We start from the raw sequence: 19,928 nt of genomic DNA, 5'->3' as shown, positions 1-19,928 counted from the left end.
AGGACATTTTATCATTGCTGTTTTGTTGTGTGTAAGTACTAACATTGTGATAATTAGGCTCTCACCAGTGGCAAATGTCATTGATGATGGCTGGTGCCAGAATGGTTAGTTATCTCAAAAAAGAGGGATCCAAGCCAGTAACAGATGTCCAAACTTGAAACAAGAAGCAGTTGAAAGCTGTAAAAAAAAAGGCATGGCAAATAAAATACACCACCTTCCCATCACACACACACACAGATAATGTTGTACACTTAAGAATCGTTAACTCTTCAGTTTTGGCCTGCTCTTTTAGGAAGATAGTTTTCCAATTTACCTGATTTTAACTGTCCAACTCCAACCTGAAATATTCTTAAATATTTAAGGAGGCCGGGTATGGTGGCTCAAGCCTGTAATCCCAGAACTTTGGGAGGCCGAGGTGGGTGGATCACGAGGTCAAGAGATCAAGACCATCTTGGTCAACATTGTGAAACCCCGTCTCTACTAAAAATACAAAAAAACATTAGCTGGGCATGGTGGCGCGTGCCTGTAATCCCAGCTACTCAGGAGGCTGAGGCAGGAGAATTGCCTGAACCCAGGAGGCGGAGGTTGCGGTGAGCCGAGATCACGCCATTGCACTCCAGCCTGGGTAACAAGAGCGAAACTCTGTCAAAAAAAAAAAAAATGTAAGGAGATGCTGAAATGCTGCTTTAACTTACTTATTACTTACTATTCCTTACTTATACTTAAATAGCTATTTTAGGTACTGAGGATTTCTGTAGGTTTTGAAACCTGGTAAGGGATAACTCTAATTTTTTTGAGAAAAGACTCTCAGGTTCTTTAAATACTCAGCCTACAATTAACTGGAAATAGTAAAATTGCTTTACTTGCCCAAAGGTCCCCCTTGTAGCATTAGCCCTAGTGTATTTGGGGAGTTGTTAAAAACTCTTCATGATTTTTAGAGGGGTGAAGAACTGTTATGGAGGTTTAAGACTGATTCTCTGTGCTAAGGCCAAAGAGGAACCATACCAATTGTTTCTTGGTGGCAAAGGGTATTGTTATGTATCATTTTCTCATTTTTAATTAATTCATTCAGTAAATAAATAACTCTGTTTTGAGTACCTATTAAATGTAGCAGGTACTTTGCTAGGCACTGAGGACATAGCTATGGATAAAGTAGACACAGAGTTGATAATTTAGATGGGAAGTGGATAGACCAAAGATTAAAACAAGAGGGCGATGAATTATATGGAAGATGTGCGGGGTATGTGAGCAGTGACAGTACATGTTTTGACCAAGTGAGGGGCAGATGACAACCTGGTGAGATCTGTGAACCCTTGGTTTGCAGTAATTTCAGGGGGAACAGTGGTGTGAGAGAGGAGTCCTCACTTTGTACACAGTACACTTTGTAACATCATTCTGAAATCAAGAAAGTATACTGATTAAAATACAAATGATTTAAGTCAACATTCACGAAATCACAAGAATTTTTTTTGTTTTTTCATTAAAGCAGTTAAACTTTTTGGGTAACAGAATTCTTTTACACATTTAAAAATCACTGACAACTCCAAAGAGCTTTTGTTTGTTTGGGTTATTGATATTTCCCACATTAGAAATTAAAACTGAAAAATTAAATAGATACTTATTAATTCATTGAAAGAGTACATATTTTATAGAAAAAGAACTTTTCCAATACAAAAATGTTTAGAAGTATGGCCATGTTTTACTTAATTCTGTAGTGTCTTGACTTAACAGAAGATAGCAAGATTCTCATGCCTGTTTCTGTATTCAATCCGTTGCCGTATCTTACATTCTGTAGCTTCTGGAAAATGTCACTGTATCCTTTTGAGAGAATGAGAGTGAATAGGGCAAATGATATCTTAATATTATTTTGAATAAAATTTTGACACTAGGTACCTCGTAAGAGTGTCTTAGGGCTCAGGAACGTCTATGCCATACTTTGACATGATAGTAAGAGCATTTGCTAAAAGTTGGAATGCTTGGGTTCAAATCTTACTTCGGCATTTCAGCTACTTGAATGTGGACAAGTTACTGCGTCGTAAGTTTTGTAATCATGTTTCCTCACCTATGAGATATGTATAATAATACCTATCTTTCAAGGTTGTCATGAGGATTAAATGAAATAGTGTATGTTAAGTGCCTGGACCTTGTCAGGCTCTCAATAAATGGTAGCTGCTACTGCTGTTGCTTTTACATTATTATTGTAATGCTTGTAGAATTCTCCACATGGTAGCATATATAGGTGCTTTAAAGTATTTAAGTAAATAATTGATTTTCAGCATTACTCAGCATTTTTATATTTGAAACTTTACAGTCATACAAGATAGCTTTGCTTCTCCTGATTTGCCTCTGTTGACATGTTTGACACAAGACCAAGAATTTACACCTGATTCTTTATTTCAACAAAGTGAACTAAGTTTTGCACCTCTGAGGTAGGATGATTTATTTGCAGGTAACCTTTCTCCTTTCTTGTTTTATGTTATTACTCATATTAGTGACTTCAGGCTGAGGCAGGACTTTGATGTGGGGCTTAGATACTCTTAGCACACACTCTGAAGGTAATGAAGTCCTGTACTAAGACTTGATGCATATTAATTTGGCAGAGTAACGTGTAGAGATGAATCAGATGACTATAGTTTGTTTAAAAATAATTCCTAGCCAGGCGCGGTGGCTCAAGCCTGTAATCCCAGCACTTTGGGAGGCCGAGGCGGGTGGATCACGAGGTCAAGAGATCAAGACCATCCTGGTCAACATGGTGAAACCCCGTCTGTACTAAAAATACAAAAAAAATTAGCTGGGCATGGTGGCGCGTGCCTGTAATCCCAGCTACTCAGGAGGCTGAAACAGGAGAATTGCCTGAACCCAAGAGGCGGAGGTTGCGGTGAGCCGAGATGGCGCCATTGCACTCCAGCCTGGGTAACAAGAGCGAAACTCCGTCTCAAAAAAAAAAAAAAAAAAAAAAAAATTCCTAATATGTTCAGGTATTTCTAATGTATTCAGGTATGTCAGGCATATTTTAATTTAGAAGGCACACTAGATTTTCCTTCTTATAAATCTCCCCATCTATTGCCCATCATCTCTCTCCTCCCTCTCATCTTTATTCTGCAAAAAGCATTTATTTCTGGGTGACTAACTTGTTTGGCACTCTCATTTTATTCAGCTATTATTGAATGAGACTAGTTAGCTCTCCTTACTTTACAGGAGGTGTGAATATGAAGTAAGAAACTTTTTATAAACAGACATATGCAAATTAACAGATACTCCAAATTCATGTCCTTTAGAATAATCATAATGGGAGAAAAGTCTCGAGTGTTCAAAAAACATATTTGGAATTATTCAAGAATATGTTTTCCTCTTTTAGAACTGAAAAAAAACCCCACCTTAAATTAAAAACTATAGATGTTTAGAAAGCAAAAAGTAACCCCTGTCCTTATACTATATATTACCTTGTATCACTTTTATGAAAAGTGATCTGTACACGTTAAGTCATCAACTAATGATTAAGTTACTGTTGTGTTTTTGTAATAGATCGCTTCTTGAGTGGTGTTCTTTCTCTTTTTGTTTGTTGGTTGTTTCTTTTTTAGATGGAGTCTTGCTCTGTTGCCCAGGCTGGAGTGCAGTGGTACCATCATGGCTCACTGTAACCTCTAACTTCTGGGCTCAAGCAATCCTCCTACCTTAGCCTCCTCAATAGCTATTACTACAGACATGCGCACCATGCCCAGCCAATTTTTAATTTTTTTGTAGAGACAGGGTCTTGCCGTGTTGCCAAGGCTTGTTTTGAACTCCTAGTTTCAGGTGATCCTCCTGCCTCAGCCTCTCAAAGTGCTAGGGTCACAGGTGTGAGCCACTGTGCTTGGCCTTGCATGGTTTTCAAGAGCATAATAAATGACTAGTAAAGTTAATGCAGGTTAAATTAAAGATCATGGCAGGCGTCATTATGAAAATTACATTGTGTCTATTGTTTTAGGAGAAGCCTGAGATAATATTAGGGTCATTGGGTGGTAGTTCACCTTTTGGTAACAAAGAATTTGCTTTGTTCAGTCATTAGCCATCTTAAAGGAGTCTGAAATTAGGAGAGCTTTGTTTTTCAATACACTTTTCAAATAAACTTGATTTCAATGACATATGTATTTTTGTGTTAGTACTTAAAAATTAAATGTTTTTAATTGTTATTTATTTATTTTTAACTATATATTTTCAGGGAGATTCCTGATAAGTCTGAAGACACTGAGTGGTTTTCTCGACCATCGGAAGTTAGTGAAGCTTTATTCCAGGCTACTGCAGAAGTAGCTTCAGACTTAGCGAGCAGTTGCTTTAGTATATCTCAGCACCCACTTATAGGCAGCACAGTTGTTGGGTCTCAGTGCCCTTTTTTACCTTCTGAACAAGGGAATAATGAAGAGACGATTTTATCTATTGATGAACTGAAAATCCCCAAAGACGGTGATAGTTATGATGCTCTTTGTTTATATATGTCATGGGAGACACAAAAAGATACACAGCAGCCTGAAACCAATTTAGCTGATAAAGATCAAGTTTCAATTGCAACTTCATCTGACATAACTGATGAAAACATAGCTACTGAAAGAAGTGACCATTTTGATGCCGCTTGTTCATATGGGCAGTATTGGAAACAGAAAGCTTTACCTAAGCAGGCAGAAACATATTTAACCAGTAAGTACCCTGATTCTTTTTCAGATTCATTTGACCCAATTGATGAAAAGAAAATTTCCAAGGGAAGTAACAATTTTAGTGTCCCCTTTTCCTGTGTGCCATGGAACAGAGAGGAAACTTTGCACCACCCAGAAGCATGTGTAATCAGTAAGGACCATGCTTCCTTTACACATGAAGTTGTTCTTCATCATCATAATAAAATGTCATATTCTTTCTTGCATTGTTTGTTGGAAATAAGAGGAAAAGGGGTTCCCTTGACTTCGGGTAGTCATTATTTTGAAAATGTTTATTTAAGGGCTCCAGCTGAGATTGAGGCAAAACAAGAGATGGATTATTTGGAGAGTTATGAAAGAAATGAAGATTTGCAGAAAGAATCATCTCAATGTTTTGAACTAATGGAGACTAGAAATAATTTAGTATCTTCAGAAGTGCAACCCACATCCTCAGAAATATAGTACATTAGGAATGTTATAGCTCCTGATAATTCTGTAAAAGTTTCAGAGGCACATGTACTCTCCAGGGCACATGATACCTCTCAAGTGGAGGCTTCTGGTGGTCTTCCGCCAACTGTTAAATCCAACTTGTGTGAGACATCAGAATAACTGTATTTTTAAGAGGAGAGAAACCAAACCGGAACTTCTTTTTTTGGTGAGAAAAATATTGATGCTGCTGAAAATGTAGCCTTACGGGCAGTTATTGCCTCTATTGAGCCTTCTAAGAAAGACGGTGCAATAAATAAAATCCAGGCTGATATCAGAAAATCTTTAGCAGATGACAGCCAAGAGAGAGAACAAAAAATCCAGATCTTCCTCCATTAAATGATAATGATGAAAACTCTTTCTTTGATAGGCTTAAACATCCATACCATCAGTCTACTCCTGGGGTGTTTGAATCAGCAGATTCAGAACTATTGGATAAAAAGGATGATGATGATAGCTTTCTATACTGGCATCCAAATTTAAAATCACCCCCTAATGCTCTTCAGAAAATGTTTATTAAGCCACCTTGTGTTATTCCAGAGCTTAAGTCATCTGCTTCTTTGAGTGAAAAATCTTACAATCAGGCTGTTGGTCTTGGCAAGCACAGTCAGCCTTATTTCAGTGTGATATAAACAATAAACAATTTCTTCCCTTTGGGAAAATAAAGTCTGTTCCTTCTCTTGACCTTGAAGAGAAGGTAGGATCTTCAGATGTTATGTATTATGTGAAAGTATTAACTTCATATTTTTTGGTTTTACAAGATTAAAAGCAGCCAACCTTTGAAGAAGTTGCAGATTACTCAAACTTTAATTTGGGTAAGGATGTTAACTGTAGTAATGCCATCGAAGGTCGGCCTGCAGCTGTAGGAAGCAGCTTTTCAGCAAACTTGGTGGCGTGCGATGCAAAGTCACAAAGTGCTTTATCGTTGACTAGTGATGCATCATTAATTGCAGTCACCCAAGAGACATTACTGAAAGGTGACACCAAGGTGAAATTCTTTGGCCTATGGGAGTTGAGTATAGTTTTACTATATATACAATTATGCAAATGATTTCTATTTTGTAGAGGGCCTACAGGGGAAGGCTGAGTCTGATGTCGTAACTCTGGATGGTGATGCTGAATGCTGTAGCCTAAATGAAAATATTGTGTGCAGTGAAAGAGTTGCTGAACTACAAAGAAAGGTGAGACACAATAAAATGATAGTTGTAAGAAATGTGGCCTTTCTTAGTATTGTTTCAGGAAATGGTATTGTTAGTTTTTATTTTACTTTTTACTATTTCCCAGGTACATGACCAATGTGATTTGACTGGTCAGTACATTGAGCTAGCAGCTTTAGAGAATTTCCATGATGATCTAGAGATGAATGACAGCTCCCTGCACCGGCAACCTGCTTTACAACTTCCATCCGAGAAGGAAGGCAATATTGAAAAGCCTGTAAGTTTTTTTATTTGAAATTTCTTCTGGATGGAGAGAGGAATATTTTGTTTGAAAAATGGGCTTAGGTTGGGTGTGGTAGCTCATGCCTGTAATCCCAGCACTTTGGAAGGCTGAGGTGGACGGATCACAAGGTTGGGAGTTTGAAACCAGCCTGACCAACATAGTGAAACTCTGTTTCTACCAAAAATACAAAAAATTAGCCAGGCATGGTGGCTCAGTTTCAGCTACTCAGGAAGCTGAGGCAGGAGAATCACTTGAACTTGGGAGGCGGAGGTTGTGGTGAGCCGAGATCAGGCCATTGCACTCCAGCTTGGGTGACAGTGCAAGACTCTGTCTCAAAAAAAAAAAAAGAAAAAGGGCCCATTTATGTCCTTCAATACCAGTTTGTAACTTGTACCTGTTCTTCATCTGATATCCAGGAATATGTTCCATTAGAGGTTGGTATAAAAGAAATGTTTATGTTTTGTAGATTGTAAGACTTAGTTCTGTGGTGTCTTGGAAAAGGCCATCCCATGGGGCTCCAAGACTTTTCATATTGAGGCGGCCTAACGCTTCTTAGTTGTGCCAGCAAGAGACTTTAGACAGTGTTAAGATTAGACTTATTCATGGGAACATTCAAAAGCTTGTACTTTGAATTCTTCCTCTGGTCTTCAATGTACAATCCTTGAAACAGTCCCTGGAACATTTAAGTATGTCTGTTTAGAAGCTCTTGAAATACTTGACTTCAGAGCTGTCTTGAAAATTAGAAGACCCATGTTTTACCAGGAAGAATAATGAAGTGCTTAACATCCAAAGTGGCCAGTGTCTCTCCAAAGGGAACTATCTCTTTCTCAAATGAGCCACACAGTGATGTATATACATGTTCCTTCTCTCTCTCTATTTATATAATTATTACCATTGGATATGGGTGCTAGAAACTGGCATCTCTACGGTGTTATAAAAATTTTGTCAGCCTGTCTTTTATAGAAGGCTTTTATTTGCTTGGATCCTTGGATCCCTTGGCATTAATGTTCCTCTGGTCCCACTGAATATCCTCTTTTGTTGTCTGGTACTAGTCCCAAGGTAAGCCCCACTTCCTTGTGATACATCCTTATATCCTGTTATTCGTTAAACAGAGTTAGATAAAATAGTGATGTACTTAATGTTACTTCTCTCTTCCTGTTTTCCTATGTATAAGATTGGTATGTTTTTGTAAAGCTCTATTAGTTTGAGTTACAACCACATTTAGACCTTTAGGTTCAGACCGTTGGTAGAAAATGAACAAAGATATGGTAAAGTTTTATTTATACTTTATTACATTAATTCAATTTTTAAAAACACAGACTTACTAGGTTAGTTTTATTTTCTTCTGTATTCTAAACTAGGCATTCTTTAATTTTAATCGGGTAACAGTAGGGATGAAAACAATAGTTAAGACTTTGCTCAAGTACTATGCTAAGAGGTAACATGTATATATCAATTCATTTTTGTCCTCTGTCAATCCTATTAAACAGAATTATTGGAGATTATTATCATCCTGATTTTATAATTGACACTTAGACGCTTTAGGAACTTGCTTATCATTATTCTGCAATTGGGGTAACCAGTATTTGAAACTAACCATATCTATGTCCTCTTTTTTTCTTGAATTGGTTTTTATTTACATAATTAATCTATCATAAAATTCACCTTTTAAAGTGTACAATTCAGTTTTTAGTGTATTCATGAGTTTGTGCAACCATTGTCACTTTCTATTCTAGAACTTTTTCATCACCCACAAAAGATAGAGCCATTAGCAATCACTATTTCCCCCTCCTACCAGCCCTGGCGAATCTCCCTTCCATCTATATACCTTTGCCTATTCTGAACGGGCTTTCATTTAGATAATCTTTTTAAAGTTTATCCATGTTTTAGCATGAATCAGTAATAATGACCCCTCTTTCTTTTTTTTCAGACAGAGTCTTGCTCTGTCACCTAGGCTGGAGTGCAGTGGTGCAATCTCAGATCACTGCAACCTCTGCCTCCCAGATTCAAGGAATTCTTGTGCCTCAGCTTCCGAAGTTGCTGGGATTACAGGTGCCTACCACCACACCTGGCTAATTTTTGTATTTTATTTTCCTTATTGTTTTTTAAAATTGCATTTTAAGTTTGGGGTACATGTGAAGAACATGTAAGATTGTTACATAGGTACACACGTGGCGGTGTGATTTGCTGCCTTCCTCCCCATCACCTGTATCTGGCATTTCTTCCCATGCTGTCTCTCCCCAGCTCCCCACCCCCTGCTGTCCCTCTCCTGTTTCCCCCTGACAGACCCCAGTGTGTGATGCTCCCCTCCCTGTGTCCATGTGTTCTCATTGTTCAGCACCCACCTGTGAGTGAGAACATGCAGTGTTTCATTTTCTGTTCTTGTGTCAGTTTGCTGAGAATGATGGTTGCCAGGTTCATCCATGTCCCTACAAAGGACACGAACTCATCATTTTTGATGGCTGCATAATATTCCATGGTGTATATGTGCTACATTTTCCCTGTCCAGTCTATCATCCCTGGGCATTTGGGTTGGTTCCAGGTCTTTGCTATTGTAAACAGTGCTGCAATGAACATTCGTGTACATGTGTCCTTATAGTAGAACAATTTATAATCCTTTGGATATATACCCAGTAATGGGATTGCTGGGTCAAATGGAATTTCTATTTCTAGGTCCTTGAGGAATCGCCACACTGTCTTCCACAATGGTTGAACTAATTTACACTCCCACCAACAGTGTGAAAGTGTTCCTATTTCTCCGCATGCTCTCCAGCATCTGTTGTTTCCAGATTTTTTAATCATTGCCATTCTAACTGGCGTGAGATGGTATCTCAATGTAGTTTTGATTTGCGTTTCTCTAATGACTAGTGATGATGAGCATTTTTTTCATATGTTTGTTGGCCTTCTGTATGTCTTCTTTTGTAAAGTGTCTGTTCATATCCTTTGCCCACTTTTGAATAGGCTTGTTTGTTTTTTTCTTGTAAATCTGTTTTAGTTCTTTGTAGATTCTGGAAATCAGCCCTTTGTCAGATGGGTAGACTGCAAAATTTTTTTCCCATTCTGTTGGTTGCCAATTCACTCTAGTGACTGTTTCTTTTGATGTGCAGAAGCTGTGGAGTTTGATTAGGTCCCATTTGTCTATTTTGGCTTTTGTTGCCAATGCTTTTGGTGTTTTGGTCATGAAGTCCTTGCCTATGCCTATGTCCTGAATGGTTTTGCCTAGATTTTCTTCTAGGGCTTTTATGGTATTAGGTCTTATGTTTAAGTCTTTAATCCATCTGGAGTTAATTTCAGTGTAAGATGTCAGGAAGGGGTCCAGTTTCTGCTTTCTGCACATGGCTAGCCAGTTTTCCCAACACCATTTATTAACCAGGGACTCCTTTCCCCATTGCTTGTTGTCAGGTTTGTCAAAGATCGTATGGTTGTAAATGTGTTGTGTTGCCTCTGAGGCCTCTGTTCTGTTCCATTCGTCTATATCTCTCTTTTGATTACTGTAGCCTTGTAGTATAGTTTGAAGTCTGGTAGTTTGATGCCTTCCACTTTGTTCTTTTTGCTTAGAATTGACTTGGCTATGCGGGCTCTCTTTTGGTTCCATATGAAGTTTAAGGTGGTTCTTTCCAGTTCTGTGAAGAAGGTCATTGGTAGCTTGATGGGGATAGTGTTGAATCTGTAAATTACTTTGGACAGTATGGCCATTTTCACGATGTTGATTCTTCCTAACCATGACCATGGAATGTTCCTCCATCTGTTTGTGTCCTCTCTTATTTAGTTGAACAGTGGTTTGTAGTTCTCCTTGAAGGGGTCCTTTACGTTCCTTGTTAGTTGTATTCCTAGGTATTTTATTGTCTTTATGGCAATTGTGAATGGCAGTTCATTCTTGACGTGGCTGTTTGTTATTGGTGTATAGGAGTGCTTCTTATTTTTGCACATTGATTTTGTATCCTGAGACTCTGCTGAAGTTGCTTATCAGTTTCAGGAGATTTTGGGCTGAGACGATGGGGTCTTATAGATATACAATCATGTCATCTGCAAATAGAGACAATCTGACTTCCTCCTTTCCTATTTGAATACCCTTTATTTCTTTTTCTTGCCTGATTGCTCTGGCTAGAACTTCCAATACTATATTGAATAGGGTGGTGAGAGAGGGCATCCTTGTCTAGTGCCAGATTTCAAAGAGAATGCTTCCAATTTTTTCCCATTGAGTATGATATTGGCTGTTGGTTTGTCATAAATAGCTTTTATTATTTTGAGATACATTCTGTCAATACCTAGTTTATTGAGGGTTTTTAGCATAAAGGGCTGTTGAATTTTGTCAAAGGCCTTCTGTGCATCCATTGAGATAATCATGTGGTTTTTGTCTTTGGTTCTGTTTATGTTGTAAATTATGTTTAAAGACTTGCATATGTTGAACCAGCCTTGCATCCCTGGGATGAAGCCTACTTGATCATGGTGGATAAGCTTTTTGATGAGCTGTTGCAATCGGCTTGCCAGTATTTTATTGAAGATTTTTGCATATATGTTCATTTTGGATATTGGCCTGAAGTTTTCTTTTCTTGCTGAGTCTCTGCCGGGTTTTGGTATCAGGATGATGTTGGTTTCATAAAATGATTTGGGAAGGATTCCGTCTTTTTGGATTGTTTGGAATAGTTTCAGAAAAAATGGTACCAGCTCCTCTTTATATGTCTGGTAGAATTCGGCTGTGAACCCATCTGGACCTGGGCTTTTTTTGGGTGGTAGGCTCTTAATTGCTGCCTCAACTTCAGACCTTGTTATTGGTCTATTCAGGGTTTCAACTTCTTCCTGGTTTAGGCTTGGGAGGATACAAGTGTCCAGGAATTTATCCATTTCTTACAGGTTTACTAGTTTATGTGCATAGTTGTTTGTAATAATCTCTGATGATGGTTTGAATTTCTATGGAATCTGTGGTGATATCCCCTTTATCGTTTTTTATTGCATCTATTTGATTATTCTCTCTTTTCTTTTTTATTAGTCTGGCTAGTGGTCTATTTTGTTGATCTTTTCGAAAAACCAGCTCCTGGATTTATTGATTTTTTTGAAGGGTTTTTTATGTCTCTATCTCCTTCAGTTCTCCTTTGATCTTAGTTATTTCTTATCTTCTGCTTGGTTTTGAGTTTTTTTTATCTTGCTCCTCTAACTCTTTCAATTTTTATGATAAGGTGTCTATTTTAGACCTCTCCTTGCTTCTCATGTGGACATTTATTGCTATATATTTTCCTTTAGAGACTGCTTTAAATGTGTCCCAGAGATTCTGGTATGTTGTGTCTTTGTTCTCGTTGGTTTCAAAGAACATCTTTATTTCTGCTTTCACTTCATTGTTTATCCAGTCAACATTCAAGAGCAACTTGTTCAGTTTCCATGAAGCTGTGTGCTTCTGAGTTAGTTTCTGAATTCTGAGTTCTAACTTGATTGCACTGTGGTCTGAGAGACTGTTTGTTATGATTTCCGTTCTTTTGCATTTGCTGAGGAGTGATTTATTGCCAATTATGTGGTCAGTTTTAGAGTAGGTGTGATGTGGTGCTGAGAAGAATGTATATTCTGTGGATTTGTGGTGGAGAGTTCTGTAAATGTCTATTAGGTTTGCTTGTTCCAGGTCTGAGTTCTGGTCCTGGATATCCTTGTTAATTTTCTGTCTGGTTGATCTGTCTAATATTGACAATGGGGTGTTACAGTCTCCCACTATTATTGTGTGGGAGTCTAAGTCTCTTTGTAAGTCATTAAGAACTTGCCTTATGTATCTAGGTGCTCCTGTATTGGTTGTGTATATATTTAGGATCATTAGCTCTTCTTGTTGCCTTGTTCCTTTTACCATTATGTAATGTCCCTCTTTGTCTCTTTTGATCTTCGTTGGTTTAAAGTGTATTTTTTCAGAGACGAGAATTTCAAGTCCTGCTTTTTTTTGCTCTCCATTTGCTTGGTAAATCTTCCTCCATCCATTTATTTTGAGCCTTTGTGTATCCTTGCATGTAAGATGGGTTTCCTGGATACAGCACACTGATGGGTTTTGGCCTTTTATCCAATTTGCCAGTCTGTGTCTTTTGATTGTGGCATTTAGCCCGTTTACATTTAGGGTTAATATTGTTATGTGTGAATTTGATCCTGCCATTTTGATGCTAGCTGGCTGTTGTGCCCATTAGTTGGTGTAGTTTCTTCATTGTGTTGATGCTCTTTACCATTTGGTATGTTTTTGGAGTGACTGGTAATGGTTGTTCCTTTCTATGTTTAGTGCCTCTTTCAGGAGCTCCCGTAAAGCAGGCCTGGTGGTGATGAAATCTGAGTAATTGGTTGTTAGCAAAGGGTTTTATTTTTCCTTCACTTATGAAGCTTAATTTGGCTGGATATGAAATTCTGGCTTGAAAGGTCTTTCCTTTAAGGATGTTGAATATTGGCCCCCACTCTCTTCTGGCTTGTAGGGTTTCTGCTGAGGGATCTGCTGTGAGTCTGTTGGGCTTCCCATTGTGGGTAATCCGACCTTTCTCTCTGGCTGCCCTTAGCACTTTTTTCTTCATTTCAACCCTGGTGAATCTGATGATTATGTGCCTTGGGGTTGCTCTTCTTGAGGAATATCTTTGTGGTATTGTCTGTATTTTCTGTACTTCAACATTGGCCTGCCTTCTAGGTTGGGGAAGTTTTCCTGGGTAATATCCTGAAGAGTATTTTCCAGCTTGGATTCATTCTCTCCGTCACATTCAGGTACACCTATCAAACATAGATTAGGTCTTTTCACATAGTCCCATATTTCTTGGAGACTTTGTTCATTCCTTTTTACCCTTTTTTCTTTAATCTGGCCTTCTCATTTTATTTCATTGAGTTGATCTTCAACCTCTGATATCCTTTCTTCTGCTTGGTCAATTCGGCTGTTGAAACTTGTGTATGGTTCGCGAAGTTCTCGTGTTGTGTTTTTCAGCTCCATCAATTCACTTATATTCCTGTCTAAGTTGTTTGTTTTTGTTAGCATTTCATCAGATCTTTTTTCAGGGTTCTTAGTTTCTTTGCATTGGTTAGAACTTCTTCTTTTAGCTCCGAGAAGTTTATTACCTACTTTCTGAAGCCTGATTCTGTCAGTTCATCACAGTAATTCTCCATCCAGCCTTGTTTCCTTGCTGGTGAGGGGTTACGATTCCTTGAAGGAGGAGAGGCATTTTGGTTTTGGGTGTTTTCATCCTTTTTGCACTGGTTTCTTCCCATCTTTGTGGATTTATCTACCTGTCTTCTTTGTAGTTGTTGGCTTTCAGATTGGGTCTCTGAGTGGACGTCCAGTTAGTTGATGAAGTTATTTCTTTCTGTTTCTTAGTTTTCCTTCTAACAGTCTGGCCCCTCTGTTGTAGGACTGCTGAGGTCCACTCCAGGCCCTCCTTGCCTGGGGATCACCTGCAGCGGCTGCAGAACAGTAAGGGTTGCTGCCAGTTTCTTCTTCTTCTATCTTTGTTTCAGAAGGATACCCGCCAGATGTCAGTCTGAGCTCTCCTTTATGAGGTGACTCTTTGCATATACGGGGCTCAGGGAGCTGCTTGAGGAGACTGTCCTTTATAGGAGCTCAAGTGCTGAGCTGTGAGCTCCGTTGTATATTCAGGGCTGCTGGGCAGCTACGTCTAGCTATGTTTTAAGTCTGCTGCACCAGAACTCATAAACCACCCCTCCGCCCCCCACTTTTTTTTCCCCAGGTGCTCTGTCCCGGGGAGTTAGGGCTTTATTTATGAGTTTTTGTTGTTCTGCTGCCTTTTTTCAGGGCTTCCCTGCCCAGCGAGGAGGCAGCCTGGTCACTGTCTGCCTGCAGAGGCTTTGCTCAGCTACCGTGGGCTCCGCCCTGCTGCTGTGTGAACTTCCCTGCAGTCCTGTTTATACGGGTGTAGTTAGAACTGCCTCAGCAATGGCGGCCCACATGTATAATGGCCAACCCTCTCTGTAATGGCGCGCTGCCTCAGCAATGGCAAACTACCTCTGTAGTGGTAGACTGCCTTGGTAATAGTGATGCCCCTCCCACACAGAGCTGGACTGTCCTAGATTCAGGTGTGCTTGCTGTGAAACTCTCAATCCAGAGCGTGTCTGATTGCTGTTTTTTTGTGGGCATGGGACCAACCGAGCCTGATCACCTGGCTCCCTGCCTCAGAGCCTTTTTTTTTTTTTTTTTTTTCAGTTGTACGTTTTTTTTTTTTTTTTTTTCAGTTGACTGTCTCCCAGGTGTTCCAGTCACCTGTTGAAAAGTTGCCGGGATCTGTGTGATTTCCTGTGTGGGGACCCACTGCGCCTGCTGAAACAGCAGTGTTGAGATTCCTGGGGCTTTTTTGCCCGAGAATCTCCTGGCCTGGCTCCCTGTTTCAGTCCCCTTTTTAATCAGATGAATGGGTGACTCTGCCTTCCCCGAGCTCCAGTCGCCAGCTAAAACAGTGCTTGGACCCATGTATTTTGTATGGAGAACCTGCACGTCTGGGCACCAGCAAAACAGTTGCACCAGCCAGGCTAGCCAAAACAGCTGCGCTGGCAACCCCTGGGGCTCCTCCGCCTGGGAATCTCCTGGTCTGTGGGCAATAAAAATCCGTCTGGAAGTGCGGTGTCCACTCACCCTCTGCGCTTTCACTGGGAGCTGCAATCCTGAGCTGCTCCCAGTTGGCTGTCTTGGATCCCTCCATATCTATGTACTTAACACCATACCATAAACTGCCCCTCTCCAACCTTTTAACTATTCTTTGTGAAACCAAGGTTAAGATTTAGAATTATTTTGGCAAGAGTGGGGGTTTTGAAGGAGATTGCCTAAAGTCGAGTTCAATAACAATGAGAACAAAGTAGCAACTTTTAAAGTGCTCTAAATATTTAATACTATTTTTGTGACTTACATCAACTTTTCTTGTAGATAAAATGTATTTTAAAAATGAAGATATGTAGGTTCAGTTATTGTGCGGAGACTACCTTTGACCACTGCTCCAAATTTTAATCTGTCCTTAAATGTAGCCTTAAGTATATTCTTTCAGTGTCAGGAAGATGCTGTTATTTCCTGTATTGTCTTTCAGTCTTAGCTTTGTTCTGTGATCTAGGAGTTATTTAATGTCAATATCAAAAAGGCAAGGAGCCAGATGGGGTAGTACTTTTTTTGCATGGCTCAGCTTGCTTTCAGGGGCTTGCTTACTCCTTGGTTTCTTCCTTACTCTCCTCATCTGTGTCACAGAAGAGTCATTCATACTTGCTTGGTTCACTTTTATATCTACCCATCATAAATGCTTATTTGGGTATCCACATATGCATGAGGCAGCTGGGAACTGTGAAAAGAACAGAGATTTGGAGTCAAAATTCAGTACAGTTACTTTGTTAGCCTTGTATTTTGAGCAAATGACTTTGGAGGATCACTTTCTTTATCTGCATAAGTAAATAGGAATAGTAATAACCTCATACATTGTAGTATTAAATGGGGCATTTTTATAGTGTTTTGTTGTTAGTTCTTTTCACTTTACTAAATCTAGACTAGTAAAGTCTCTGGTGGTTTCCTACTTTCTGTAATTTTGTATTTATTTCTTCTTGTTCTTGTTAGCAGCACCTAATTAATATGCTTTTTTTTTTTTTTTTTTTTTTTTAGACATAGTTTCACTCTTGTTGTCTAGGCTGGAGTGCAGTGGCATAATCTCAGCTCACTGCAACATCCACCTCCTGGGTTCAAGCAGTTCTCCTGCTTCAGCCTCCTGAGTAGCTGGGATTATAGGCGCCTTCCACCATGCCTGGCTAATTTTTTGTATTTTTAGTGGAGACGGGGTTCCACCATGTTGGCCACGCTGGTCTTGAACTCCTGACCTCAGGTGATCCGCCAACCTTGGCGTCCGAAAGTGTGGGGATTACAAGTGTGAGCCACTACGCCTAGCCTAATATGCTGTTTTAGTACCTCTTGTTTTGGCCATTTAACTCTAAAAATTATTTAAGGTTTAAGCCTCAAATTTCTTTTCTATTTCCTTCATGCCCCCTCTGCCTTTGGGGACCTAGTTGCCTATCTCTGTGTGAATGATTATCACCTCTGTTTTTATACCCTAATACATATCTAATTTATTTTACATGAAGTTTTCTTGTGAACATTGTCATCACCCCAAATTGAACTTGCCTATAGCAAAATAACTCATATTTTTCCTAAAATTAGACTGACTTGTACAGTTCCTGAGTTTTTATGAGAGATACTAATATTTTTCTGGTTTCCTGGTCATCTTCATTCTTTCTTCATTACTGATTAAACATTGGGAAGGTAAACTAATCTTGATTTCTTTTTCTCCTGGTTCTTCCCATTTTGAGTTAGCAATGAAAATATGGTTTCTTAAATAAATACTTCTCATATTTTTCATTTTACATTTTCTTTTGTATTACCTGCTCTAATAGTTCTATATTTTGAAACTTTGACATAATGAATTTTTTTGACGTCAAGATTGTAATAAAAATTTTTCTTTATTTCTGTGTTTGAAAACTGTAGAAAAAAAAGCTGCTATAAACACACACTCTCGCACATGCGTCTGTGTATTATATATGGTCATGCCACGTATTTCAGTCAGTGACAGACTGCATATACGATGGTAGTTCTCTATAAGATTAAAATACTGTATTTTTATTGTACCATTCCTATGTTCAGATACACAAATACTTACCATTGTATTACAGTTGCCCACAGTATTTAGAACAGTAGTATGCTGATAGGCTTCTATCCTGGAAGCAGTAGGCTACAACATCTATGTTTGTGTAAGTCACTTTGTGATATTTGCACAACAACAAAATTGTCTAACAGCACATTTCTCAGAACATATCCACGTCATTAAGTGATGCATGACTGTATATTATATATGCATATATTTACGTATATGTATTTGTATGTATATATGTGTATATATATAGGCTGTGCTTCAAAAAAGTTTCCTGTAGGAGTGAGGTAATTGAAAACCAAGAACTTTGTGCTATGTGGAAAGCAGGGCTTCTTAGTACCATTATCATTTGAGTTGGGTAATTCTTTGTTATGGTGGGAGGTGTGTTTCCTGCATCTTGTAAGATGTTTTGTAGCATCCATCCCTGGTCTCTATTCCCTAAATATTAGTTAATATTTATTCCCTAAATATTAGTTAATATTTAGGGATTAGAGACCTTCCCATCACAAGTTATGAGAGCAAAAAATGTTTTCAGACATTGTCGAATGTCCCTTGGTGGGTATAAAATCTCTACGAGTTTAAAAGTACTGGTCTAGAGAAACTTGTTTGGGCAGTAGATGTAGATGTAGAATGTTCATTTCCACACTGCTGACTTCCTTAGAATGTTTATTACTACACAATGAAAAATTGATGAAAGAGGATAGAAGAATTCATGTTTATTTGCATTTTTAGACTTCATCCTGAGAAGATATGACTGAAATAATCTTTTTAGGAAAATAAAGATACCTAAAAATGATAGATATTTTTATGTAAGGGTGTACTGTGAATTTGATGAAAAGTTATACATGTTTAGATATTAATGTCACCAATATTGGTTTCTAATTTCCTTTCTAGTGAGGACTTGTGACATGATGAAAGATTACGAACTTTTTTTTTTTGAGCAGTTAACCTCTGCTTTACTACCAATTTATAGTCTCCACTACTTTTGTTTCAAGGAGTTTGAGGACTTATGGTTGTTGGTAACTGATCACAGTTATAGTTCTTTGATACTCTCATTTTTCTTCTAAACTTTTGTGAGTTTCTAGAAAATATTTACTCTTTCTTGTGCATAGTGCACCTCTCTACCTTAAAAAAAAACCTGAGCTTGCCAAGAATAATGCCATGGTTCAAATTCTCCAATGTTCATAAGGAGCAAACTTCTGAGTAACAGAACACTTCTAGACATACTGTCTGTAATATTTGTATAGACAGATTTCTAAGCCCTCAGGATGATTTAAAGAGTCTTCTCAGAGTTGACCCAACAAGGTATGACCTATATATGGATTCAGAAGGTTTGAGATTATGATCTTAAGTAACTAGTATAACTGCTTAATATTCATCTTTATAAAAATGAGGGATTATTTTTAGCAGATGAAGTTTGAAATTAATACCTCATTTTCTTCATTTCTTCATAGGTGGGTCATTCTAATCTGGGCATTAATGAGTCTTTTTCATTTTTATTGCCTTCATTTCTTCCACATAAGCCAAGAAGAGAGTCGGAATATCACTCTTCAGACCTCAGAATGTTGAGGATGTCTCCTGACACTGTGCCAAAGACTCCTAAACATTTAGCAGGTATGTAGAAAAAGGAGATAGTAAATGTTCCCCTTACGGCTACCTTGTGAAAATTAGACCTTGTTAGGTCTAATTTTTTATTTTTTAATATCTGTAATAATAATGCTTTAGGTTAGATGTGTTTATAAATCCTGTCTTAGTCTCTTCAGACTGCTATTACAAAAATAATACATACATTAAGTGTGGCTTATAAACAACTCAAATTTGTTTCTTGCAGTTCTAGAGGCTGGGAATTCCAAGATCAAGTGCTGGCAAAATCAGTGTCTTGTGAGGGCCTGTTTGTCAGAGATGACATGCTCTTCTGTGTCCTCTCATGGCGGAAGGGGAAAGGGATCTATCTGGAGTCATTTTTGTAATGGACACTAATCCCAAACATGAGGTCTCTCTCCTTATGATCTAGTTACCCCCCAAAAGCCCTACCTCCTAATTTCATCACCTTGGGCATTAGGATTTTAATCTATACTTTTCAAGGTGGGCACAAACATTCAGACCATCACAAATCCCCTAATTTATTAGAGGAATCATTTGGTTTTTCATCACATTCACATTCACGTGAAAGTATTCAGAACTGAATTATATGCAGGAGTCTGATATTAGAATCTGTTTATTCCTTTGTGTGACTTGAAGGGAAAAAGGAATTTATGGATCTCAAGATGACAAGAGTAGATGCAAATAAGTTTGTAGAGAGGAAATTGAGAGGAATGAATTTTGAGGTAAAAGCAAGATTATCTGCTTAGGGAGATGAGTAGTGGTGGAGGTAGGTGAGAGGCTTTGAGGAGAGTGGCTTGGTGAAAGACTTATAGTTTGTATTGAAGTGAATATGAGATGGTGCTGACTAAGGGAAAGCAGAAGGATTGGTAGGTAAGTCTGAGAAGTCAGATTAGGTTAGTAATAATGATTTAAAATGTTGTCAGCCTGTATAGAATCCCTAATTTTTTTTCCTACTGACACTGAGGAATGGATATGATGAATTATAGTTTTACATGCTCTGTTTCAAATAAAGTCATTCTCCTTATGGAGATACGTGGAGCTCTCTGTTCTTATGGCTCGCCTTTCCTGGGCAGAAGCTTCGCAGCACTGCTTTACATCTGGGGGCAGG

At 38.5% G+C, this 19,928-nt stretch overlaps 1 protein-coding gene across 17 annotated transcripts in view; it reads left to right on the top strand.

Moving 5' to 3' along the window:
- Nucleotides 1-19,928, top strand: part of ALMS1 (ALMS1 centrosome and basal body associated protein) — a 345,038-nt gene that overhangs the window by 44,343 nt on the left and 280,767 nt on the right. For all 17 annotated transcript variants that reach the window (XR_012517383.1, XR_012517382.1, XR_012517381.1 and 14 more), the window contains 5 exons: nucleotides 2,312-2,429; nucleotides 4,202-4,674; nucleotides 6,219-6,334; nucleotides 6,438-6,587; nucleotides 18,739-18,829. Coding sequence is in view for 1 of the 17 variants with exons in the window: in XM_074398294.1 (XP_074254395.1) it covers nucleotides 2,312-2,429; nucleotides 4,202-4,674; nucleotides 6,219-6,334; nucleotides 6,438-6,587; nucleotides 18,739-18,829 (948 nt within the window). In the remaining 16 variants the exon portion in view is untranslated. The remainder of the gene's footprint in view (nucleotides 1-2,311; nucleotides 2,430-4,201; nucleotides 4,675-6,218; nucleotides 6,335-6,437; nucleotides 6,588-18,738; nucleotides 18,830-19,928) is intronic.

This window comes from Saimiri boliviensis, chromosome 1 (genome assembly GCF_048565385.1).
Source record: "Saimiri boliviensis isolate mSaiBol1 chromosome 1, mSaiBol1.pri, whole genome shotgun sequence".
Classification (NCBI taxonomy): domain Eukaryota; kingdom Metazoa; phylum Chordata; class Mammalia; order Primates; family Cebidae; genus Saimiri; species Saimiri boliviensis.
The sequence above is the reverse complement of the archived record's forward strand: the minus strand, read 5'-3'. Positions and strand labels throughout refer to the sequence as shown.